Source organism: Macrobrachium nipponense, chromosome 1 (genome assembly GCF_015104395.2).
Source record: "Macrobrachium nipponense isolate FS-2020 chromosome 1, ASM1510439v2, whole genome shotgun sequence".
Classification (NCBI taxonomy): Eukaryota; Metazoa; Arthropoda; class Malacostraca; order Decapoda; family Palaemonidae; genus Macrobrachium; species Macrobrachium nipponense.
Window position 1 is genome coordinate 72,409,162 of NC_087200.1, and position 21,874 is coordinate 72,431,035.

The 21,874-nt window shown below is 34.5% G+C and overlaps 1 protein-coding gene across 1 annotated transcript; it reads left to right on the plus strand.

Annotated features, from left to right (window-relative positions):
* The first annotated feature begins 1,689 nt into the window (after positions 1-1,689).
* On the plus strand, positions 1,690-3,043 carry LOC135220205 (uncharacterized). The gene is made up of 2 exons (XM_064257484.1): positions 1,690-2,008; positions 2,686-3,043. The coding sequence occupies exons 1-2, from the start codon at positions 1,722-1,724 to the stop codon at positions 2,771-2,773; spliced, it is 375 nt and encodes a 124-aa protein (XP_064113554.1). The 5' UTR covers positions 1,690-1,721; the 3' UTR covers positions 2,774-3,043.
* The last annotated feature ends 18,831 nt before the right edge of the window (positions 3,044-21,874 follow it).

The window sequence follows — 21,874 nt, forward strand, 5'->3', positions numbered from 1 at the left end:
AGGATATGCTATTAGCGATGGAAAGCTATCGTTATGTGTGATGCGTGAATAGTAAAATCAAGCCTAATATGTAATCATTATGTTTTATAAACCAACAGAGACATCTATATTCAGCCACTGTAAAAAAAAAAAAGAAAGGTAAGATAATGGACATCCCATCTGATGCGATGGAAAACCTGTTTCTTAACAGTCAGATGTGAGCAAGGTTAAGGCCTGACCAATGGGAAATACACCAAGCAGGTACAACCTTGGAGGAATAATCATTCTCGGATTGCCAAATCCTTTGCTATAATTTTTCATGCCATTTGTGAAAACTGATATAGATAAAAGTTTACTTCTAAGCATGTAGAGCAATGGCAGCAGACGGGTAAATGAAGGATAGAAATATTACATGCGATACAGGTAATCTACATTTAACCTCAGAAGCATAGAGCCAGCGCCTCTAGGAAAGCAATTAGATGCCGACGGTGGTTATGATCATAACAGGTAACCCATAACGTCAAGTTACTATAATACCGAGAGCGGTGTGTGAGATGGCTTGGATCTTGGGTTCCAACAATACCTGCAGTGGCGCCGTGACGTCATCAACCTCCACTTACTTTCTCCACCGAATGAACAGTAATCGGACCCCGTTATTGCGAACGTTGTAACGTTCAGCCCCAGCTCCTTCACCAGGAAGGATGTGTGACCGGTGTATAAAGACCGCAGACATTTTTGGTAGAGCATTCTCATACCAACCAGTCCATACACGAAGTGAATAACTCATCATGTTTAATGTGCATCATCTCTGGAGTGGTAATTGATTTGTAAATACTCTTTCAAACTTAGATATACTTGAGTACCGTAGGGAGAAAATTTTTCACCTGTGGGGTATGTGTATATTTCCAATCTGACAAGTGTGAAGGTCATTCTTTACCTTGAATGGAGAGAAGCAGCTTTGATGAATAAATATAGATAAATACATAAATAAAAATATATACTATATATTCATGTGTGCATGTGTGCACTTTTGTAAATGTAATGTATAAATACATAAACTATATATATATATATTATTAATATATAATATATATAATATTGTATATAGATGTAAACATAATATTATATATATATATATTATTATATATATATATGTGTGTGTGTGTGTGTGTGCGTGTGTATATATATATATATATATATATATATATATATATATATATATATATATATATGTATATGTGTATATATATATATATATATATAGAGAGAGAGAGAGAGAGAGAGAGAGAGAGAGTGAGAGAGAGAGAGAGAGAGAGAGAGAGGGGGGGGGGGGGGGGGGGGGGGGGGGGGGGGGGGGGGGGGGGGGGGGGGGGACTTGCAAAACGCACACATACTTTTTTATTTTTACGTTGCTTTTACTTCTGTTTTGGCAGAGTTTAGTCTCTGGATTACGAAACGATCGAGAAGAAAAAGTGCCGCCGTCTATCTCGAGAAATAAACGTCCCACTTTTCAAAACATGATTCTAACATTTTATTTCTTCTTTGTATTTTCATACATATATATGTTTCCGACATCTAACTTCCAGTCACATATCCGGGTGTCAGCGTGACTTCCCCAGTTACTGGAGGTCCCCCTTTCGTTTTACACTGGTTCTTTCTCTCTCTCTCTCTCTGGCTTATATAAGAGAAGACGGCTCTCGCCACGCGTCAGTTCCTCGCCTGCATTCTCCTTGGTGCGAGCCATGGCCGTCTCCACCGACATTTCCCCCTTCCTCAGCTACATCGAGGATGGGCTCAGAACGATCGACTTCGACGGGTTGATGCAAAGTTTGCTCGTACAAAACCTCGTCAAGGAGATCGACACGATGACCTCCGGGGCCCTGACGCTAGTAGTGGTCGGCATCATTCTCCTGGTGGATCTGTTTACTAAGTCTTCCGGCCGAGGCGGAAAGAGCTTCTCCGCCATTGCTGCGCATGCGTGGCAAGAGAACAGAAATCAAAGTCTGTTCAATGCGACGGAGCCCAACGGGTAGGTAAAGTTTATAAAAAATTAAGACTAATGGCATGAGTAAGTCCATTTCCATGCTGATCAGGTTGTCTTGAGAACATTCAAAATTCAGTTTGTCCTTCTAGTATGTTCTGGGAGGGACTTATCCAATATTATTAATTGAATAATCTCACGTGCTCAGTGAGATGGTAATTTCGAATTTAGTGTCAAAAGTTGGGAATTATATTTTATCTGACTTTAAACATTCATCACATTAAATTCAAAGAAAAGGCAACTCTCAAGCAGTGCAATATTAATCTGGAGACAGAGCAACAGAAGCGCATCACCTGGTTTGTTGACATTCATATCGTGCTTCGGTCATGAGTCATTTTTGTACTTTCCCTCCACTGCTGTCAGTAATCTTTCTTAACCTTCCCCAACTCCCCTTCCCATTACAGTATTCTGAACTAGCTCATTCCACCTCACCCCTCACCCGCCCCCTGCCCCCCTCGCTCCCAGTTATTCTTGTTTGGGTTTTTTGTGACCATTACCTGGGCTTCTAACCCTAAATACCTCCCAGTCATCCTTCCGTAACGAGAAACCGACATCGTAACCTGTTTATGGAAATGTTCGTAAAGGGTCTTCCAATGTACGTACTTATTTATTCTTTTACAGCAATTTTAAACCCCGCTTTTTTTTCCTCTCTCTCTCTCGTTCAGACGGTCTCCCGACCCTGTGACCGACGTCCTGGACATTCTGGCGGATGCTGTACTGAAGTGGGAAGAACCACTGGAAAACGCCACGTAACGTTTGCTTTGTTTTAAACTATGGAACAAAGCCCGGCGTTGATTCGCTAGACTTTCAGAAGGAGGTAACACGACATGTTATTTCCATTACTCTGAGTATTGTATATATTTATGCCTGAGTGACAGAGTGTGACAGAGAAAGAGAAAAAGAGAGAATGAGGAAGAGATGTTGATGCTATATTGAAGCTATTTTTGTTCATTCTTATTCATACATTTGTATTTATATGTGTATTTATTAAGGAATAAAACTCAGTGACTGATATCACACCTACTGGGCCGTCTCATTTATCAGCCTTCAAAAGGTTGATCATTCATGAAAACAGAAAAAAAAATCAAACAGGTAGTACGTTCATTAGGTTTTTTATAGTTAATGTACCTTTTGGAAATTACGACTAAAAGCTTTTCAGGTGGTGAATCACATTCATTTTGACAAAGTTTCATTCAGTCACAGAACTGTTTCTATGGTTTTTGACACAGTTTCATTCAGTCACAGAAAAATTGATTCTACGACTGTATCTTGATATTGGTGAGACTATATCAATAATTTCATTCCCATTTACAAAAGCAGTTCGCGTTATCAAAGTTTGGTCTCAAAAAATGGTGCAATGTTGGCAAACATTACGAAATTCATATGCAAAACAGTTTTCATGTAAAATAGTAAAGAAAAAATGTTGAAAGCTTGCAGGCTAAAATTGCAATTATCACAACTTCGTCAAATAGAGAAATCAACAATTTTGGCAAATGTTTACAGTAGGACGCACCGGATATGCAAATAGATATGTTGATAAATGAATTTATATTAGCAAATAAAAAAAAAAAAATAAACAAATAAAGTTGTGGGCAAGAAATTCTCCCCAGCAACAAAGGAATAATGTTACTGTAGACCGACAAATGAGATTATTGTTAATGGCATGCTGCCAGGGTGAGAGAGTTAGTTTATATGCTTTAGTTTATGCTCTGGTGGGCAATGTCCAGATGTCCACATCAGGCCTCACATTCCCTTCAACGAATTATAAGGTCCAGGGGTCGGAGAACAGCATTTAGTAATTGGGATTGTTCACACGAAATTAAAGTAAAACATTTTTCCGTATAAATCACACGTTGAAGTTGCTATTTTAGTTCAACTATACCGTCAGGTCAAATGTCAAACGTGCCTGGATTTGAATGTCTCCTGCGTTCGCGCCCAGGTACAGGTAAATCTATTATCGAGAAAAAATTCCCCATCGGTTAAAAGCATATATGAAATTAGATATTAAAGGACATTGTAGCTCGATGTATGTATGTGTATATATATATATATATATATATATATATATATATATAAGTTGCCTTTTCCGGGTTTGGAGTTAGAAGGTAATCTATTGGTTAGGAAAATTAAATATAAGTTGAGAACCAGTGAAAGTAAAGGAGATACGACACAGACCGTAATTCCGAAGGTCCTAATTCCAGTGGTTTTGGATATAGTTCATTGCAGGTTCGGTAGTTCACACTTGGGAACAGAAAAAACGTATGATGAGGTTCGTGCTAAATACATTTGGAAAAACATGGGGAAAGATGTGGAAAATTTTGTAAGGAATTGTACGGTGTGCAACGCATGTAAGCCTGCAAGGACAACTTCATGCAAATTAGGATCGTATCCTATACCGAGTGGACCTTTTCAGAGAATACACATGGATATCCTGGGGAATTTTTGTGAGTCTAGGTATGCGAACAAGTACTTGTTAGTGATAATAGATGAACTTACAAGGATAGTAGAAATTTTCCCATTTAAGCATAAAACGGCCGAAGAAGTAGCCATAGCATTTTTCAATGGTATCATTTGCAGATATGGCTCACCCGAAGTTCTATTAACCGACAATGGTAGCGAATTTGTCAACTAAACCTTGGAATGTTTAGCTGAAGTCATGGGGATACAGAAAGTAACAATTATTCCATACAGACCCGAGACTAATGGGTTGTGTGAACGAGCAAACAGGAAAGTGCTGGAGGCTCTCAGGAAAACTGTAGGTAGTAATGATAAGATTTGGGACAGATATGTTAATGTTGTTAGACATAGTATTAACACTATGGTTAGTGATTCCATTAAAATGTCCCCATTTGAAGCTTTGTTTGGTTGTCCAGCACGAGGCACATTTGATTTGCTAACTATACCTCATCATGGGGAGGATACGATCGAGGCGTTGGTATCCACAGCGAGAGAGACATGCTTGTCTCAGCCGTAATCTCGAATCCACAACCTGAGATATGGTACAGAAGAGTAATAGTAAAACATCTGATCCCAAGATCAATGTCGGAGACAAGGCATTTTTAAAACTTAACATGAGAAATGAACTAAATTACATATTAGGCCCGAAGTTTGAAGGTCCTTTTAAAGTCATTGAAGAGAAAATTGGAAACAGATTTGTAGTCTTAGAGGAAAAAAACATGTCGGTCGAGGTTAACACATATCTCATAATTGAAAAGAGGTGTTTGTGGTGATTAATATATTGTCACGCAATTGCATTTTTTTCTTTCTTCATTTTTTTCTTGTTGTCTGTTTTTTTTGCAATTTGGTGGCGGAATGCTTTTACGTTTTTTTTCTCTTTTTTTATTTCCTTCTACTGTTTTTGTTTCTTATGCGCAAATCTGTGTCATTTTGGCGTAAGATTTGGGGTTTAATATTTTACGTGGGAAGTTGTTGTAATACGGCAAATTTTTGTTTTAGCTGAGAAACGTGATGATAAACATGTGATTATTCCTGTTTGTATGATATTTGGGGCTAAATTTTGGGGTTTCACGAGCCGAATAGATGACATTGGGGTTTATATAATTCAGGTAATGTCTTGGGGAGTTATGATTTAAGGACAATTTTTTTTGGGGGGATGATTTTTTTTTGTGTGGGGTTATTAATTAAATGGAGGAAATATTTTTATCACTGGAGTGGTGTTATTATTAAGATGATGATTTATATATATATATATATATATATATATATATATATATATATATATATATATATATATATATATATATATACTGAAACCGCATCAGCACATTTCACAAAACCATCTCCAGGATATGACCAAAGTGCTCCAAAATTGTCTCAAAGGCATAAGTCTCCCAAACGATACTGCCCAATTATATAAAAAATTATCACCTATTCGGGATAAAAAACTATGATAAAAACTCTAATTCCATAATTATTATATACCACCAAAAAAGAAAGTCACCTTCAAGGATTAATGCCATCTCCTTATATATATATATATATATATATATATCTATATATATATATATATATATATATATATATATATAAGGAGATGGCATTAATCCTTGAAGGTGACTTTCTTTTTTGGTGGTATATAATAATTATGGAATTATGAGTTTATCATAGTTTTTTATCCCGAATAGGTGATAATTTTTTATATAATTGGGCAGTATCGTTTGGGTGACTTATGTCTTTGAGACAATTTTGGAGCACTTTGGTCATATCCTGGAGATGGTTTTGTGAAATGTGCTGATGCGGTTTCAGTATAGAACATTTTTTTGAGAATCATGAGTTTCTGGCATGGCAAGTCTGACTAGACAAATATGTAGTGCGGTTCGAAGCACCTGAGGTGTTCACAGGTGGATTTTTTGCTATTAATGCTGTAATGAATCCGGCTGCAGATTTTTCCCTTTGGAATTGATTACTCGGGGATTTGCACTATTCTCGTAGATGTTGATTATGGCATTCGACGGGAATGTATCATGTAAGGGGATTCGTTTCCGGTCGTTTCTGGTCGATGGATCTCTTCGGTAGCAAATTCCATGACGGTACACATTCCGTTTTGGGAAAGATATTGAATTATATATGTTTCTTTTTCTCTTATGTGAGCTGTGTAATGGGGGAAAGTTCACTTATTATTGTTGTTATTATCTTATTTTTTTTCCTCTTTTCTTTTTTTCTTTTCTTACGAGAGCTGTTGTAATAGGGGTTAAGCTCTAAATAGCATTTTTATTTTAGATAGGAGATATAATTTGTCGTGGTATGTGAGTTAGATAGAAGGGGTGTTTGGCATTATATTTTATGGAGGTTAGTTATATGTACAATAAAAGGGGTTTTTGCTGTTAGACTTTATGGGTTCTCTTTTGATAACGTATTTGTCAGATATGGGTTTATTTAGGAGGATTCAGTGGGCAAAGATTATCTTTTGTTTAGTGGGGAATTTTTAATATTTGACTAGTAGATTGAGTATATTAATTAATGACGGATTTGTGGGGTAAAGCAAGACTTTAGTTATTTTATGATCATGTAGACCTTTTAAATACGGACACACAATGACTTTAGAGAATTCCCAACTCTACGTGATGGTGGCGATGGAAACGACTTCGTTCTACAGTACCAGAGGTCGAGTCAAGTCTACACACGAATGGCGTTTCTATGGACTGCCTTTGCAAAGGATGAGATGTCTTCGATATATCGTCTCAGGATACATTCTGGGATAAATCAGGAGTCTATAGTCTTCGATGAGGCGGGTGCGAGTAGCACTTGCAAAGAAGTCACGGGAAATTTCCTTGACAACGGGGTGGTGACCACGTTTCTTTCAGTAGAAAACGTCGAATCTACAGTTTCGCGATGAGAGGGTGTTGGATACACTCACGAGGGTCGCAGACGCTGATTAATGGCGCTTGCTGAGTTGTTTCGAGTTGGTTTATGTACTCGACCTGCGTCTACAACTATTCGTCGAGTTCTGCTTGTCTTAGTGATGAGGATGAGCCTTTCATTAGTTAACGTTACACAATACCAATATTAATGATCATGTTAGGTGCTACACTGATCACAATTTGTGCGCTAGGATTTCTTAAACTTTTGTGCATTCGGTGAAGCACAAGGGCTCCAGCAACGGAGGTAGCCCTAAGTCATGTGGTAAATTGATACATTGTGCATTAGTTGCTGATGTGGTGTGCGACAGGAGTGCACAAAGGACGTAGGTGGCCGAGCCATCTTACAAGTGTGTAATGTTAGTGAATTACATATCATGTCTTGCCTGGAGACAGACTGAGCTGTAGGGGCAGCTTTCTTGAGTGAAGGAATTTGATACGCAAGTATTTTAATCAGGAGACTGCTCGTCTTGTCGCCAAGACAGCCTGGGGTGTGTCAAGCATGTACATTCGTTTGTACGGATGTTACAGGTCTAATCAACCAGGGCACTTGCGAGAGCAACATTTCTTTTGGTGAGAAAAAGAGGTCAGTTTGGTACACGCCAGGTGTTGGGAGAGAAAAGCACATACCTTTGAAAAGAGAGAGAAGTGTGAAATACATTCTTTTACTTAAGATTACTTTGAAAAGATTGATGTGTGAAGTGTATCTTTTATCCATTATTATCTTTATTACAGATGGGTTCTATTCCATGGTATTAGAGGCGGGATTCTCTAACCTGACTAATACAATGAAAAGATTGACATTCTGGGTCTGGGAGTGAATTCTTAGTCAGGAGGGTAGAATGATAACTTACTAGTTTTCTTTGTGGGCAGATTTGGGTTTTTGTTACTATGACTTGTTAATCATTTTGTTCTATTTTATATTCATCTTCTTTCGGTAATAAATTGTATATTTTTGTACTTACGTGATCTTAATAGCCTAATGACATGTTTGCAGACAGAGGGCACCATTGACAACAGGTAAGTGTTTCCAATTTGTGTATCTTTAATAAAAGGCGGTGGGTTAGATTAATATATAATTATATAATATATATTTAATATGTATATTTTCATTATTATAAAGAGGAAATTAGATATAATATATATATTATATATCATGATATAGTATATATATATATAATATATATATCATATATATATATAGATATATATATATATATAGATATATATATATATATATATATATATATATAGTACGTACTGTTGTGGTCACTTGGCTCTTTTCCTTTTCTTGAATAGGGAGCCTTCCTCATTTATTCATGTTTTGCTTTTATTTTAGAGTTTTAAATTGTTTAATTTTAGCTGATTTTTTTGTAATCAACTGTGCTTTTATCTTGTAATTTATTATGTAATTTTTTTTTTATTGCAGACTGATGATGCGTTGAAGCAACTTGAAACGTTTCACATAAATAAAGCATGCTTCTTAGACTGCTGTCTTCCTGGGACTCCTGAATGGTAAATATATATATATATATATATATATATATCTATATATATATATATATATATGTGTGTGTGTGTGTGTGTGTGTGTGTATGTGTGTATATATATATATATATATATATATATATATATATATATATATATATATATATATATATATATATATATAGTACATATACCATATATATATATATATATATATATATATATATATATATATATATATATATATATATTACTACTTAGGGGTTGCGAGAATCGAAAAAATGTTGGTAAAAGACTTATATGTGTGTGTGTGTAGACATATATATATATATATATAATATATTTATAATATATATATATATATATATACATATATATATAACATATATATATATATATATATATACACTACTTAGGGGTTGCGAGAATCGAAAAAATGTTGGTAAAAAACTTATTGTCGTTGTCAAGACGAATGAAGTATAGTATATCATTGATTTTTATTAGCAAAGAGTCCTTTGTTTATACTAAGAAGATCTAAAGGAGTTCCAGGCGGTTTCCTTTTCATCGATCAGTGAAGTTGAACACCAGTAGTGTGCCCATCGAAGAATTCCAAATGCCGTTGGCGTATAGATTCACATGACCATATTATCACCGCAGCTACATACGGACCTAAGATCTCAGTGGGAGACGAGACTCACCTGACAGAGCAAATATTTTCCACCGTTTTTGACGTCATCATATCAGAATTCGCCCTTGATCATACAGTATGCTAAAATGGGTCATACGGTATAGTTCTTTGATAACGTACAGGCTTGGAACGAATTCAGGCTTATAACGAATGAAAATGAATTCCCCGACCCTAATTCAAATAAATGAACTTTGATTATCGGCATGTAACGAATTCTTTATTATGAAATCAGGTATTTAACGAACTATTTCGTACGTCCCGGTGATAGCTTTATTAGTATAAAGAACCTGTTGTAACGAAGTGATTATTTTATTCTTAAATAAACACCAGACATGCTATATACGAGTATTTATATAATATAAATAGTCTTTTTTATGTAATACGTAATAGAAATATTTTAAATTTATACGCTGTGTTATTTTCTCATGTAAAGGTTTTAAATAAAGAAAAAAAACTGCAAAAATAGCTTTAATTTTGTTTTAAACATTAAAATACATAATATCCAGTTCTTAAACTAATAATGACTTTATTGAAATGCAATAGAGATTTTGATACACTTCTGTATCAAAACAAGGGAGGTAATCCAATCGTTTCAAGCATCTCCTTTTATAAGGAATGATGCCTATAACGAATTCCCCTGGAATTCGCTATAAACGAACCTGACTGTAGTTACAAAATGATGCAAATATTTCCCGTCGCTGGGTATTGCAATGTTTCTGTCATTCATGGGAGTCACTTAACCGCATCATCCTTTTTAGTTCCAAGTTGAGTTGTCTCGCTTTGCCACTTAAAGCATTTCCGTCTTGTGATCCTTTCTCATATGAATTATTCGCTAGCAACATATTCTGGTTACAAGGGGACATAGGAATGCCTCATATTGCCTCGAGAAAGTATTGTCCTCAAACGCTGAGTTGACAGACGTATGGAATTTGCATCCTTGGGGATACATTGATATTGAATTCAATTATTTTTGTGCTTTACAGTTCATATAATTACCATTTAACTGTTGATGATGTTTGCGTTAATAGGAATATCGTCGGTTTTGTTGGTCAGTGGGAACAAGGCGTGATCCGTTCTCCAGCTTACCGGAGGCGAGTGCTAAATAGAGCGTTGTTTCACCAACTAAAATTAAAATAATCACGCTATGTTTTATTAGTAATGATTTTTCTGCACTGTTCAACATGCACATTATCTATCTTTTCACATTTTAATTCTAATAAATAAATCATAAATATCCTATCCTAAAATTCCTGTACTTTAACTTAAGGCAAAACACCCTTTTCAGACCTTTTTACGCTTTTCCATAGACCTCTCTTAACCCGCCCCCCTCCCTCCAACCAAGAACAACAACAACAACAAAGTAGTATGTAGGCGTACTCGCCGAGTAAGCCGAAATTATATCGTTTAACAGATAACTAGAAACAGTAGACTGAGAAGAGGGAATACGCTTGAAACTAAAACAACTGGTACAACAGTATAGTTATAGTATTCATTTAAAGGTATTCATGAATTGACTCCATAACTGTCATAAGATTGGCACGTGGAAAATATCAAATACATTTATAAAATCCGTTTCCATCAGTTGAATATAGCACCAAACGAGAAATTTCCCATTTATGTATTTGACACAAAAGGAAACGTATTTTATAAGAGCCTGCCATTGATAAGAGACTTCGTCGATGTCCAGACAGGACCATAGTTGTTACAGTATTTCTATGCATAGTAAATAAGTAGTAAATAGGCTTCTTTTGTCACTACTCATTACTTATGTAAACATACATATGAATGGGTTTAGATATATATTCGAGTATTTGGAAATGTTTGAATTTATGTATTTGCCTCAACTTTTAGTTTTAATCACATAAGTATAATTGTTTGTGTTCAAGCAAGACATGGCTTATCAGAATTCGATTTGATCTTGAAAGGTTTTTGTATTGTTTTTAAGAAATACAGAGAACATAAATCTCTCTCTCTCTCTCTCTCTCTCTCTCTCTCTCTCTCTCTCTCTCTCTTTCTTTATTTATATAATCTATTTTCCGTTTACATTTTGGTTCTGATTAAAGAGCAAAAAGGGCTTGTAATTCAGTAATAAACAAATATAGCAAGAAAAGTCAATTACTAGACATTATAGATTCATTGAAATACCACTCACTATGAATGTAATTGCCTTTCCCAGAAATTTAATCAGGACTAAGTAAACATCATCAGCTTCCTCATAAATAGTCGTTTTGATATCTGAATAACGATGAATTTTCCAATAAAAAAAAACTGCCAATACTCTTTGTTTGAGTTATGACGGCTTGTGATTCCCTCACAATTATGTCCGCTATGATTAATTTATTGTTCTTCTTTGTAAATACAACATGCTCTTCAGAAGAGTGATATGCAGTTTTAATGGAGTGTTTTGTTTTGTCTCGTAAAGCTTAAAGATGGATAATCCATGATTAGCGAGTATAATATTTTAAAGAGCGTTGCATTGTTTTTACCTGGCATACAAAACGTTCTTAATTAATGTGCTTTCATTACTATAATATGACGGAGAAGGGAAAGACTAACATGAAACCTAATCCATACTTATTTAGACATTTCTTGACTGGGCTGACAAAAGATTTATTAAATGTAATTGCTTCAACATATTTCTAGTCTCCCGACAGAAATTTCGTAAAAATCACGGGTGCTGCTCAATCAAAGACGAACCAATTTGACGTCTCGGCAAAATATCTAATTTCGAGCACAAAATGTCTTTTGATGAAAGAAAGATCAGCCATTAGTATGATGTCACAGGAATGCAAAAGATGCTGATAGAATAATGTCCTGTTTAAAAAGATTTTAAAACTAAATGGGTTTGGGTTAATAAGATTCATCTTCTCTTAGAATTCTTTTTTTTTTTTTTACTAAATTAGAAATTTTGTTATACAATATTAGCCATAAACACGTGTATTGAAAATATCAGGGCATATACTCACATGACCAGCACCTCAGCAAAGATACAATAAACTTATGAATTGCTTAAATTATAATCTTAAGAAGTCATTAGCGCTGAGCTTGAGCTCGCGAACGGTAGTTATTGTATTTTTCTGATCCTATGATTTCTGGTGCTTTCACTGGTTTCATATGACTATTGCAGTGCTGTATATATATATATATATATATATATATATATATATATATATATATATATATATATATATATATATATATAAATTTTCTTCGGAGTTCAGAGACAAGCCTATTTTTAATGCAATGGCAATCTTAAATGAAACTCAACACTATTTGAGACTACCCTAGGTTTATAAGTTTGCCAAGAAGCCTGTCACTATGCCCACTACAAATATTACTAAAGAAATAACGTTTTCTGTTTTAACACGAATCAAAACCTGCTGCAACAGCGCTCAAAGGTAGTCATCATTAGCATTTTTACGCCTGACTATGTTAGTTAAAAAATTTTCATTCGAGATGTTGAAAATGAAACACATTTTATGATGACTTGACCGAGTTTCTAAAATTAAAGAGATAGGAGGGAAAAATTCAGTTGTACATACAATCCTGGAGAGGGAAGACAAGGGGAGAAAGAAAAAAAATCACAAAGCGGAGAAACGTAACTTTGGCGCAATTTCAAATATTCCCAAATGATTCCTTTCTTTGGACGAAAGCACATCACAAAAACGCTTGCAGTCGACCATTGACCAGAAAATTGAGTTTTTGAGGAATTTTGTGGTTCTCTGAATTGGTGACAAAAATCTTCCGAATGTTTAATGTGACTGGGAGAAAAAGGGGGCCAACTAACCATTTAGCAATTTTATTATTAAAAGCTCCGGCACATGAGATGATGGGTCTGAATGGAAGCGAGATGTCTGCCTAAAAAAAAAAAAAAAAAAAACGGGATGTGCAGTATTTGGGATATATGAAAATATATCTTTGGTTTGCATAGGAAGTTGCGCCTTTTTTAATAGCAATGATAACAATAATATCCCAAGATAAGCAGCCTGGAAACTTTTGCTTACGACGAAGTATTTTGTACCACTCTTGCACTAAAATTCAAAGAAGCTTTTTATTTAATTATTTCACGTATTCAAATTACTTTTTTTCGCTGTTTACATTAGAGAAGAGGTAATAAGTTCCGTTAATGAGGTACTGGTCTGGTATGTGTGTATGTGTTTATGTTCCACTATGCAATGTTATAAGAGATTTATCATTAATTATTCATGAAAGCAAGTCTGATAAAAACTCCAAAATTTCAGTTCCAAATAATTTTGGGTCATCGATTTCTGTTTCTTTATATATTTGATTACTACTATAAAGCACATTAACAGGAAAATTTTAAACTTCAGAGAGGAGGGTAAATTCACCTTTTTAGGAATTTATTTCCACATTGAAATCTTGAGTTTTTTGGGAAAATATAGGTATCTGATGGGTCAGGTTCATGATAAATTACGACCAGAAAGGTAGTTTCATCCTTAAGTACTCTTACTGTTAGGTAGGTCGGGCTGGTGGATGTATATATATAGATATAATAATATATATCAATATTAATATTATATATATATATATATATATATATTATACCATATAATATTATATATAATAGATATATTATATATTATATAATATTATTATGTATGTAATATATTTAGCTTATTATATATATATATAATATATATATAATATAAATATATACATATATATATATATATTAATACGCTACTATATATATTCACTATAATATATAATAGATATATAGAGATAATATATATATATAATATATTATATATATATATGTATACCATTTATATTAAATATTACTATATATTATTATTATATCATAACTATCTATATATTAATGTATGGTATATTAATTATAATTTATATATTAATTATATTATTATAATATGATATATACACATTATATATTTATTTAATATATATATATATTATATATCATATATTACTACATATATATTAATATTAATGTTTTGGCTTTCTGGCTCATTTAATTAATCTTCGTACACGCTAACTGGCCTCCTCTCTTTGTGGCGTTACGTAACGGCAGTTCGATAATGTGGTAAATATCAAGTTGCCTCAAACTGCATATATTTAAATTGTCATACTATTATTTTGGGATTTTCGAAGAGAATTTGAAACCGATTCTATAATATGGAGATGATTAATTCTCAGTTAACAATTTCAGTTTCTTGCCTATGTAATTTTGCGTAAGAATGCCTTTAATTGTTTGGCTTATTCTGGATGAATATTTTTGTCGTTTAAATGAAAAAAATGCTTGAAACAAAATAATTCTATTTAGAATTTAAGGTTTCCATGCATTTATAATGTAACAGACAGTTACAGTAAACTGTTGCATCACAAAATTACCAGTGAAAAGAATTCAGGGATTTTTAATATTAAAGCTTTAAACTACCTACCTGTTTTCTAATGGAATCTTTAGATAAAAAGTTTTTTAGGGGGACCTTGCTTAGATTGAACAAACACTTTAAAATGTTATACTAGAAATAATAGATTTCTAAAAATCACTAACATTCTACATTTACCGCTCATAATTGCAAACCTAATCATGGTAGTATTCATAGTTTTGTTTTAAATTCAGTTGTGAAATTTGAAAAGTTTCCTTTGAAATATTCACTAATATCAACAATCGCATGAGATAAATAAATATTTATAAGAAATCCTTTATTCAGATTCAGAGTTTCTTTAGGTTTCTTACCAGGAGCGTTGATTGATTATACGTTGGGTTGCAACTTATTTCTTTATCATATCTTTAGTACATTAGGTATCATAAAATTTCAGATTCACGCAAATAGAACTTTTAATCCCACCGCAAAACAACAAGAAAAATGCTACCAAAAGTATTTTTCATTTGACATCCAGGCGTGATTTCTTTAAATAACACATAATTGTGTTTTTTATCTCTCTCTCTCTCTCTCTCTCTCTCGTAGAGGGGTAGTGCCATCAGTGCACCTCATGTAGTTACTGTAGGCATTGCTTAAGATTCTTTGCAGTGTGCCTTCGGCCGCTAGCTGTAACAACTTTCGTTCCTTTTACTGTACCTCTTTTCATATTATCTTTCTTCCATCTTACTTCCCACCCTCTCCTAACAGTTGAATAATAGTGCAACTAATTGGTTTACCTCCTGTTGCACCTTTCAAACCTTTTACTGCCAATATCCGATTCAGCGCCGAATGACCTCATAGGTCCCAGTGCTTGGCCTTCGGCCTAAATTCTATATTCAATTCATTTCTCTCTCTCTCTCTCTCTCTCTCTCTCTCTCTCCACACGTGAAATTAGTAAAGTCCTGTGAAGTAAAAGGATCAGATATGTAATGCGGTGCATTTTTTTTTTTTTTTTTTTTTTTTAGTGAGCGGTCGTGCTTGCTTTTGGGAGTATGTGGAAAATTAAGTGGGATTCGTGCGTGCATACATTGTTTTTTGTACTTTCGTTCTGCTCTCTAATTGCATATTGTGTTTTTTCTTAGGTAAATGCTTGCAACCTCATGGCTCAGAGACTGTTTTGCAAGCGTAAATACAATGACAGGTACAATTCTTTTATTAAATGTAATTACTAGATCATATGTTTTCATTGCTCTAACCGCCACGCTCGTGTAAGTCAAGTTAGGTTTTGATAAGGTATGGCTTAAATTTATTCTCAACTCCTGGAAGTCAATTTATATTTACGTTATGCTCTAAAATTCTCTCTCTCTCTCTCTCTCTCTCTCTCTCTCGGTCTTTTCACCTATTGAATCTGAAAAGCACAAATATTTTATGAACTTGATTCGAAATCTTATGCAAAGCTAATTGACCATAATCCGTCTCATATGGTCTCCCCGATCGATGACTCTCCGATCTACCAAACGCAAGGGAATTCTTTTTTAACAGATAAAAGCATCTATTTTCTAACGCGTTAGTAATTCAATTGAACGCGCGCTCCATTGCCCGTGCGTTGAATGTTGCATCACCCTGACTCACAGTTCATTTCTTTGTGTCTCTGGTTGCAGGAGCATCCAGCAACATTCACAGGCGTTTACGTGAGCGTGATGCCTTAAACAGGGGAGCTCGATCCTTCTGACGTCATATATTCTTTAAAGAGAATAGAACATCTTTTATCCTGTTTTTCACAGATTTTCCTTTTCGTAGCTGCAGAGATAGGTAATGCAAAGAAAAAAATTAAGCTTATTGAAGGTAATAATTGTTTCATTTCTGGAAGAGTTGATCAATTACTTTATTGAAAAAATAATGTCAGCTTGTTATAACTAAAGTTCATTGCTCTCTCTCTCTCTCTCTCTCTCTCTCTCTCTCTCTCTCTCTCTCTCTCTCTCTCTCTCTCTCTCTCTTTTAACCTCATAACTTGCTATCACGAGTCTGTACGTTTATATCAAAACCCTGACATTTTGAGGTTGTCCGACTGGATTGACTTAATCTATTCGGTGAGGATGAAATTGAAATATAATGAAGACCTATTTCTTCGTGAAATCGTAAGATTGTTGAACACTTAAAAAACAAATCTTATGTTTTCATGGCCTCTGTCAAGGCAATTTTAGTTTATTTATTTATTTATCTATTTATTTCTTTATTATTATTATTATTATTATTATTATTATTATTATTATTATTTATTATTATTATTAGATTATTATTTTATTATTATTATTATTTTACATTGGATCCATCTAGTCCTTACCAAAAATATCTAACCTCTTTGGGTATGTCACAATTGTCCTAACAATCCCTGCATATAGTTAACTTCATGGTATTGAGATTACACTTTGATAGTGAATAAAGTCTGAGATTTTTAAATAATTAACCAAGGGAAACCTATTCATCTCTGCAAAAATCCTTGAGCTGTCAGCTGCAAGAGTTGATGGATTCATTATCTTTTAGACTGAGAAGCTCTGGGACGAAACTTTCGATTTCACCAATCCGTAATATCTCGATTAATAAAATGAGGGACCTAGATCTTATCTCCAGTTTCTTTTTATGATACAGTCCTTTGAAACCACAGTTGTTTTTCTCTACCTAGACCGTTTGCCTTTGCAAGCGAATCGATTCTTCTTTCATCCACATTTAACATACACCCTTCAGTATCCATCAAATACAACTGGTCTTACAATTCTTGTACTTTCTTCAAATTTTAACTCTTTAGGTGCTATGCTTGTACGTTTTCTGGTACGTTCCTTGCTTTTCCAGATCTATGCAAAATCTCTCTACAATATTTTCTACTTAACTGTATGAATCATCTAATTCGTCAGCTGATATTCATTATACACCTCACATACAAATCTTCGAAAATTAACACGACTTCTATCTGCTCTTTGCCTAGGTTCTCTAATCATGGCATTCAATTATACGTCGAATACCCACAGATATAAAGTTCTAGCGCGTCTGCAAGCTCATTTTAAACGTGAGCAGTCAGTGTCCTGTCCAAATACTCCAACGTATTTTTCACTTGCATCATAGTAACTTATGTCATATAAAGTGTATGTGAGTATTGATATAATCATATTCGAACGAATATGATTATATACGTACATATTTTCAGATTTTTTTTTATGAAATTCTTTTTGAAATTATTAATTCATTTTTAGTGTTCTATTTATATTTATTACGGCGTCAATAACCTAGTTGTTGTGATGCTGGTTATAATAGACATAATCAGTCAATCAATCCTCGGCACTTGGACTGATTGATTCACTGAAGAACCATGAAAGATTCCAGCTTTTCACAAACCTGCTTCAAACCTTTCAAACATTTTTCTTGCATATTTCCTTTAGTTTTACCCAGCGGTATATCCGTCATTGTTTTCTGTGTAATTATTTTCTTTCTAATTATACAAATGGAAAACTATTGCTTCCATCTATTTTGATAAAACCCTTTTTCCGTAATGAAGATACATTTGTCTGGCAATCGCTAATTAACCGGGCAGTTACCCTCTCAACGTCACAATATCCCTTTCCATTGGCTGTCCCATCAATATATTTCTTCATATGCTACTAAATGACCACTATCGCTTCGTCCAACAAAAATAATAAAAACAAATACCATTGCGAATGTTTCATTCCCTCCTATTTATCCAACGGCTTGTGTAATTACATGTCAGAATATCTTCCATTCTTTCTACACACACAGAATGTACACATATATAATCACATATTTTTCGCCATAAGTTTTTTCCATTTGCAAAGGATGGCACCAGAATAGTACAACTTTTCTTTATCCATGTACGTATTACGTATTCGGGATGAGGTTGCTAGACTGACATCTTACTCTAATAGGCGATAGGCCAGGGATGAAATATGGACCTAGCCAATATGAGTCAAATGCTGTGTCGCTCAGCAACAACGCCTAATACATACACACACACAGAGACACACACACTCACACACACACACAATATATATATATATATATATATATATATATATATATATATATATATATTATATATATATATATATATATATATATATATATATATATATATATATATATATATATATATACACAACACAGGTCAGACGTACAGGGCGTTTATTCACATGATAAAGAAGATCAAGGGCAGGAACACGAAGAGATTCACATCATGCTTTAATCCTGTAATTTTAGTTATTCGAATTTTAAAGCTCTCTTAGAATTGGCCGTGCTAGACACGGCATTTGTTTTTAATGGACAACTTTTTAAACAAATTGAGGGGATGGCCATGGGGTCTCCTCTTGGTCCTACCTTTGCAAACATATTCATGTGCTCCCTGGAGGAGCGCATTTTGGACGAATGCCCCCTGGTCTTCCGCCCTCTGTTTTACTCACGCTACGTGGACGACACTTTCATCTTGTTCAAGCATGAATTCGATGCTGACAGGTTCCTAGATATTGCTAATAATTACCATACTAATATTAATTTTACAATGGAAAAAGACCATAATTCTAAATTAGCTTTCCTAGATATTTTGGTCTCCAAGGAAAATGAAAGTTTTAGTACTTCAATTTTCAGAAAGAAAACATTTACTGGGCTCGGTTCCAACTTCTATAGTTTCTGTTTTCTCAATTTCAAACTTAACTCGATATATACCTTACTCTATCGTGCTCTGTCTCTTACCTCTACCTGGTCTCTCTTCCACAACAAAATTACTTTTCTCCTCCAGTACTTCTCTAATAATTGCTTTCCTTCTAAGATCTTTTATAGAATTTTAAATAAACTACTCAATAAAAGGGTTTCTGAACAGCCTATTAGTTTTAAGGTCCCCAAGCTCCCTCTTTATGCCAGTTTCCCGTATCTGTTAAATGATAATTTTCGAAAAGAGTTTACCAAGATTGTGCATAGATATTTTGGAGCCGTAAATCTAAAACTTATTCCTAAGAATCCCAAGACCATTGGCTCGCTCTTCAAGTTTAAAGATCGGCTCTGCCCTTTGATGACGTCGGGTGTCGTTTATGAATACACTTGTCCCAAATGTAATCTGGGAAAATATGTGGGATCTACCCGGCGTCTTCTCACGGTCAGGGCCGATTCCCATCGGGGCGATAGTTACAGAACTGGGTGTAAATTATCTAACCCTGGAACATCTTATATAAGGAAGCACACTTTTAAATGTAAAGCTACAGTCAAATACGAAGATTTTAAAATTATTGGCCAAACAAGGGAACCCAACGAACTGTTGATTTTGGAAACTCTGAACATCAAACTACGAGTTCCAACTTTAAACAACCATTTCTCTGCTGTCCCATTGTTTTTAGCCTAATTATTCTGTCATTCCTTGTGCCTCTTGACGTTGTTTACTTTTAGTGTGTTTGTATCTTTGATGCTGAAAGGTTGGTTAAGTGTTGAGCTGTTTTTGGCTGTGGTTTTGTAAATATATGACTTTTACTTTTTATGATATTTGTTATTATTTTCTTTTATGTGTAATTTAGCTGAAATTTTTAAATGTTCTTCTCGTCATTTGTAAGTTGTTTGGTACTTCTGGTCTGTTTTAATCAAGTGTGCATGTAATTTAAGTATGAGAGTTGTAATTTTACCATTAAACTGATTTTACTTTTCAACTATTGGATCTTGTGATCAGCTCTTATTTTATGTTAACATATTATACTTTATTTTGTTGAAAAATCCCTGAAGATGTGGAGATGTTGTCACGAAATGTAGGATTAAAGCATAATGTGGATCTCTTCGTGTTCTTGCCCTTGATCTTTTTTATCATATTATCATTCTAAATAATTATATATATATATATATATATATACATATATATACATATATATATATATATATATATATATATATATATATGATATTTACGTATGGGCTGGCCTCGTTGTGACTCAAATACGTAAAGGAAAATATTATATGGAAATGCAAGGTAACTGGATTTTAACTTACCTTAAAAAGGGGGGTTTTGGTATAATTATTTTTAGAGAAAGAGGTCTCCAGAAAACTCAGCTAATTACTTTACATACATTTATTTACAAGAGGCCGTTGAATGCCCTGGAGAAAGAGTAGCTTGTCCGCACGGGGACCAATGTTATCTCTCACAAGGGGATAGCTGGCTAAAATAAGATTCATGTAAATGCTGGCTTTCAAAATTATTCATATTATCTTGCGGGGATGCAGCACTTGCGGGCGCGAAGACTTGGACACGTGACTCAGCAAATCTGGAAAAAATCCCAGATTAGACACAAAATAAAAAGGAAGACTTCTTGCACAAGTTACGGTTATTCAGTTTTCTCTAACACACTGGGGAAAAGGAACTCTAGTGTTTAACTGAGGTATGCACTGAAGACCTAAGCTTTACCAAGTCACAATGGGAAGCACATGGCCCGATGAGGACAAAGGGCTTTTGATGTAAAAGTGATACAAGGGAAATTTGAGAATGAAATTAGCAAGAGTCGTCTTGGAGAAAAAGAACTGGTTTGGAGTTTTACACTTTCTAGATGTATCTTAAAACCTTGAGACTTGAACATGGGTCGTGCTATGATGGTCCCACCAGCATTTGGACAAAGGGCTGACTCCCTGTCAGAGGAGGAGAAGAGGCGTGTCCGCCTTGCTTTAGGTCTAGCTTCGACTGAGACAGAGGCTGGGTGTCTTGGAAATGCGGGGATTTCACACACAGCCTCGGGCATTGCCTGGAAAGTCAAAACAACAACCAGCAAATTTGGAAGGAAAAAGGTCTTATGGTAGGAGTCCCTAAAACCCATATCGAGGCCTAGCTAATCCCGTGACTTGCCCGTCTTACCCTAAGATTCAGCCTGACCGGAAATTCCTTTTCACCCGTCCTACCGCATGTTTCTCTCCCAAAATTGGCTGA

Excerpts from the sequence above, each read along its gene's own strand:
- LOC135220205 (XM_064257484.1), top strand. The coding sequence starts at position 1,722 with ATGGCCGTCTCCACCGACATTTCCCCCTTCCTCAGCTACATCGAGGAT. Across the intron at positions 2,009-2,685 it reads AATGCGACGGAGCCCAACGG|ACGGTCTCCCGACCCTGTGA; the intron begins GTAGGTAAAGTT and ends TCTCTCGTTCAG.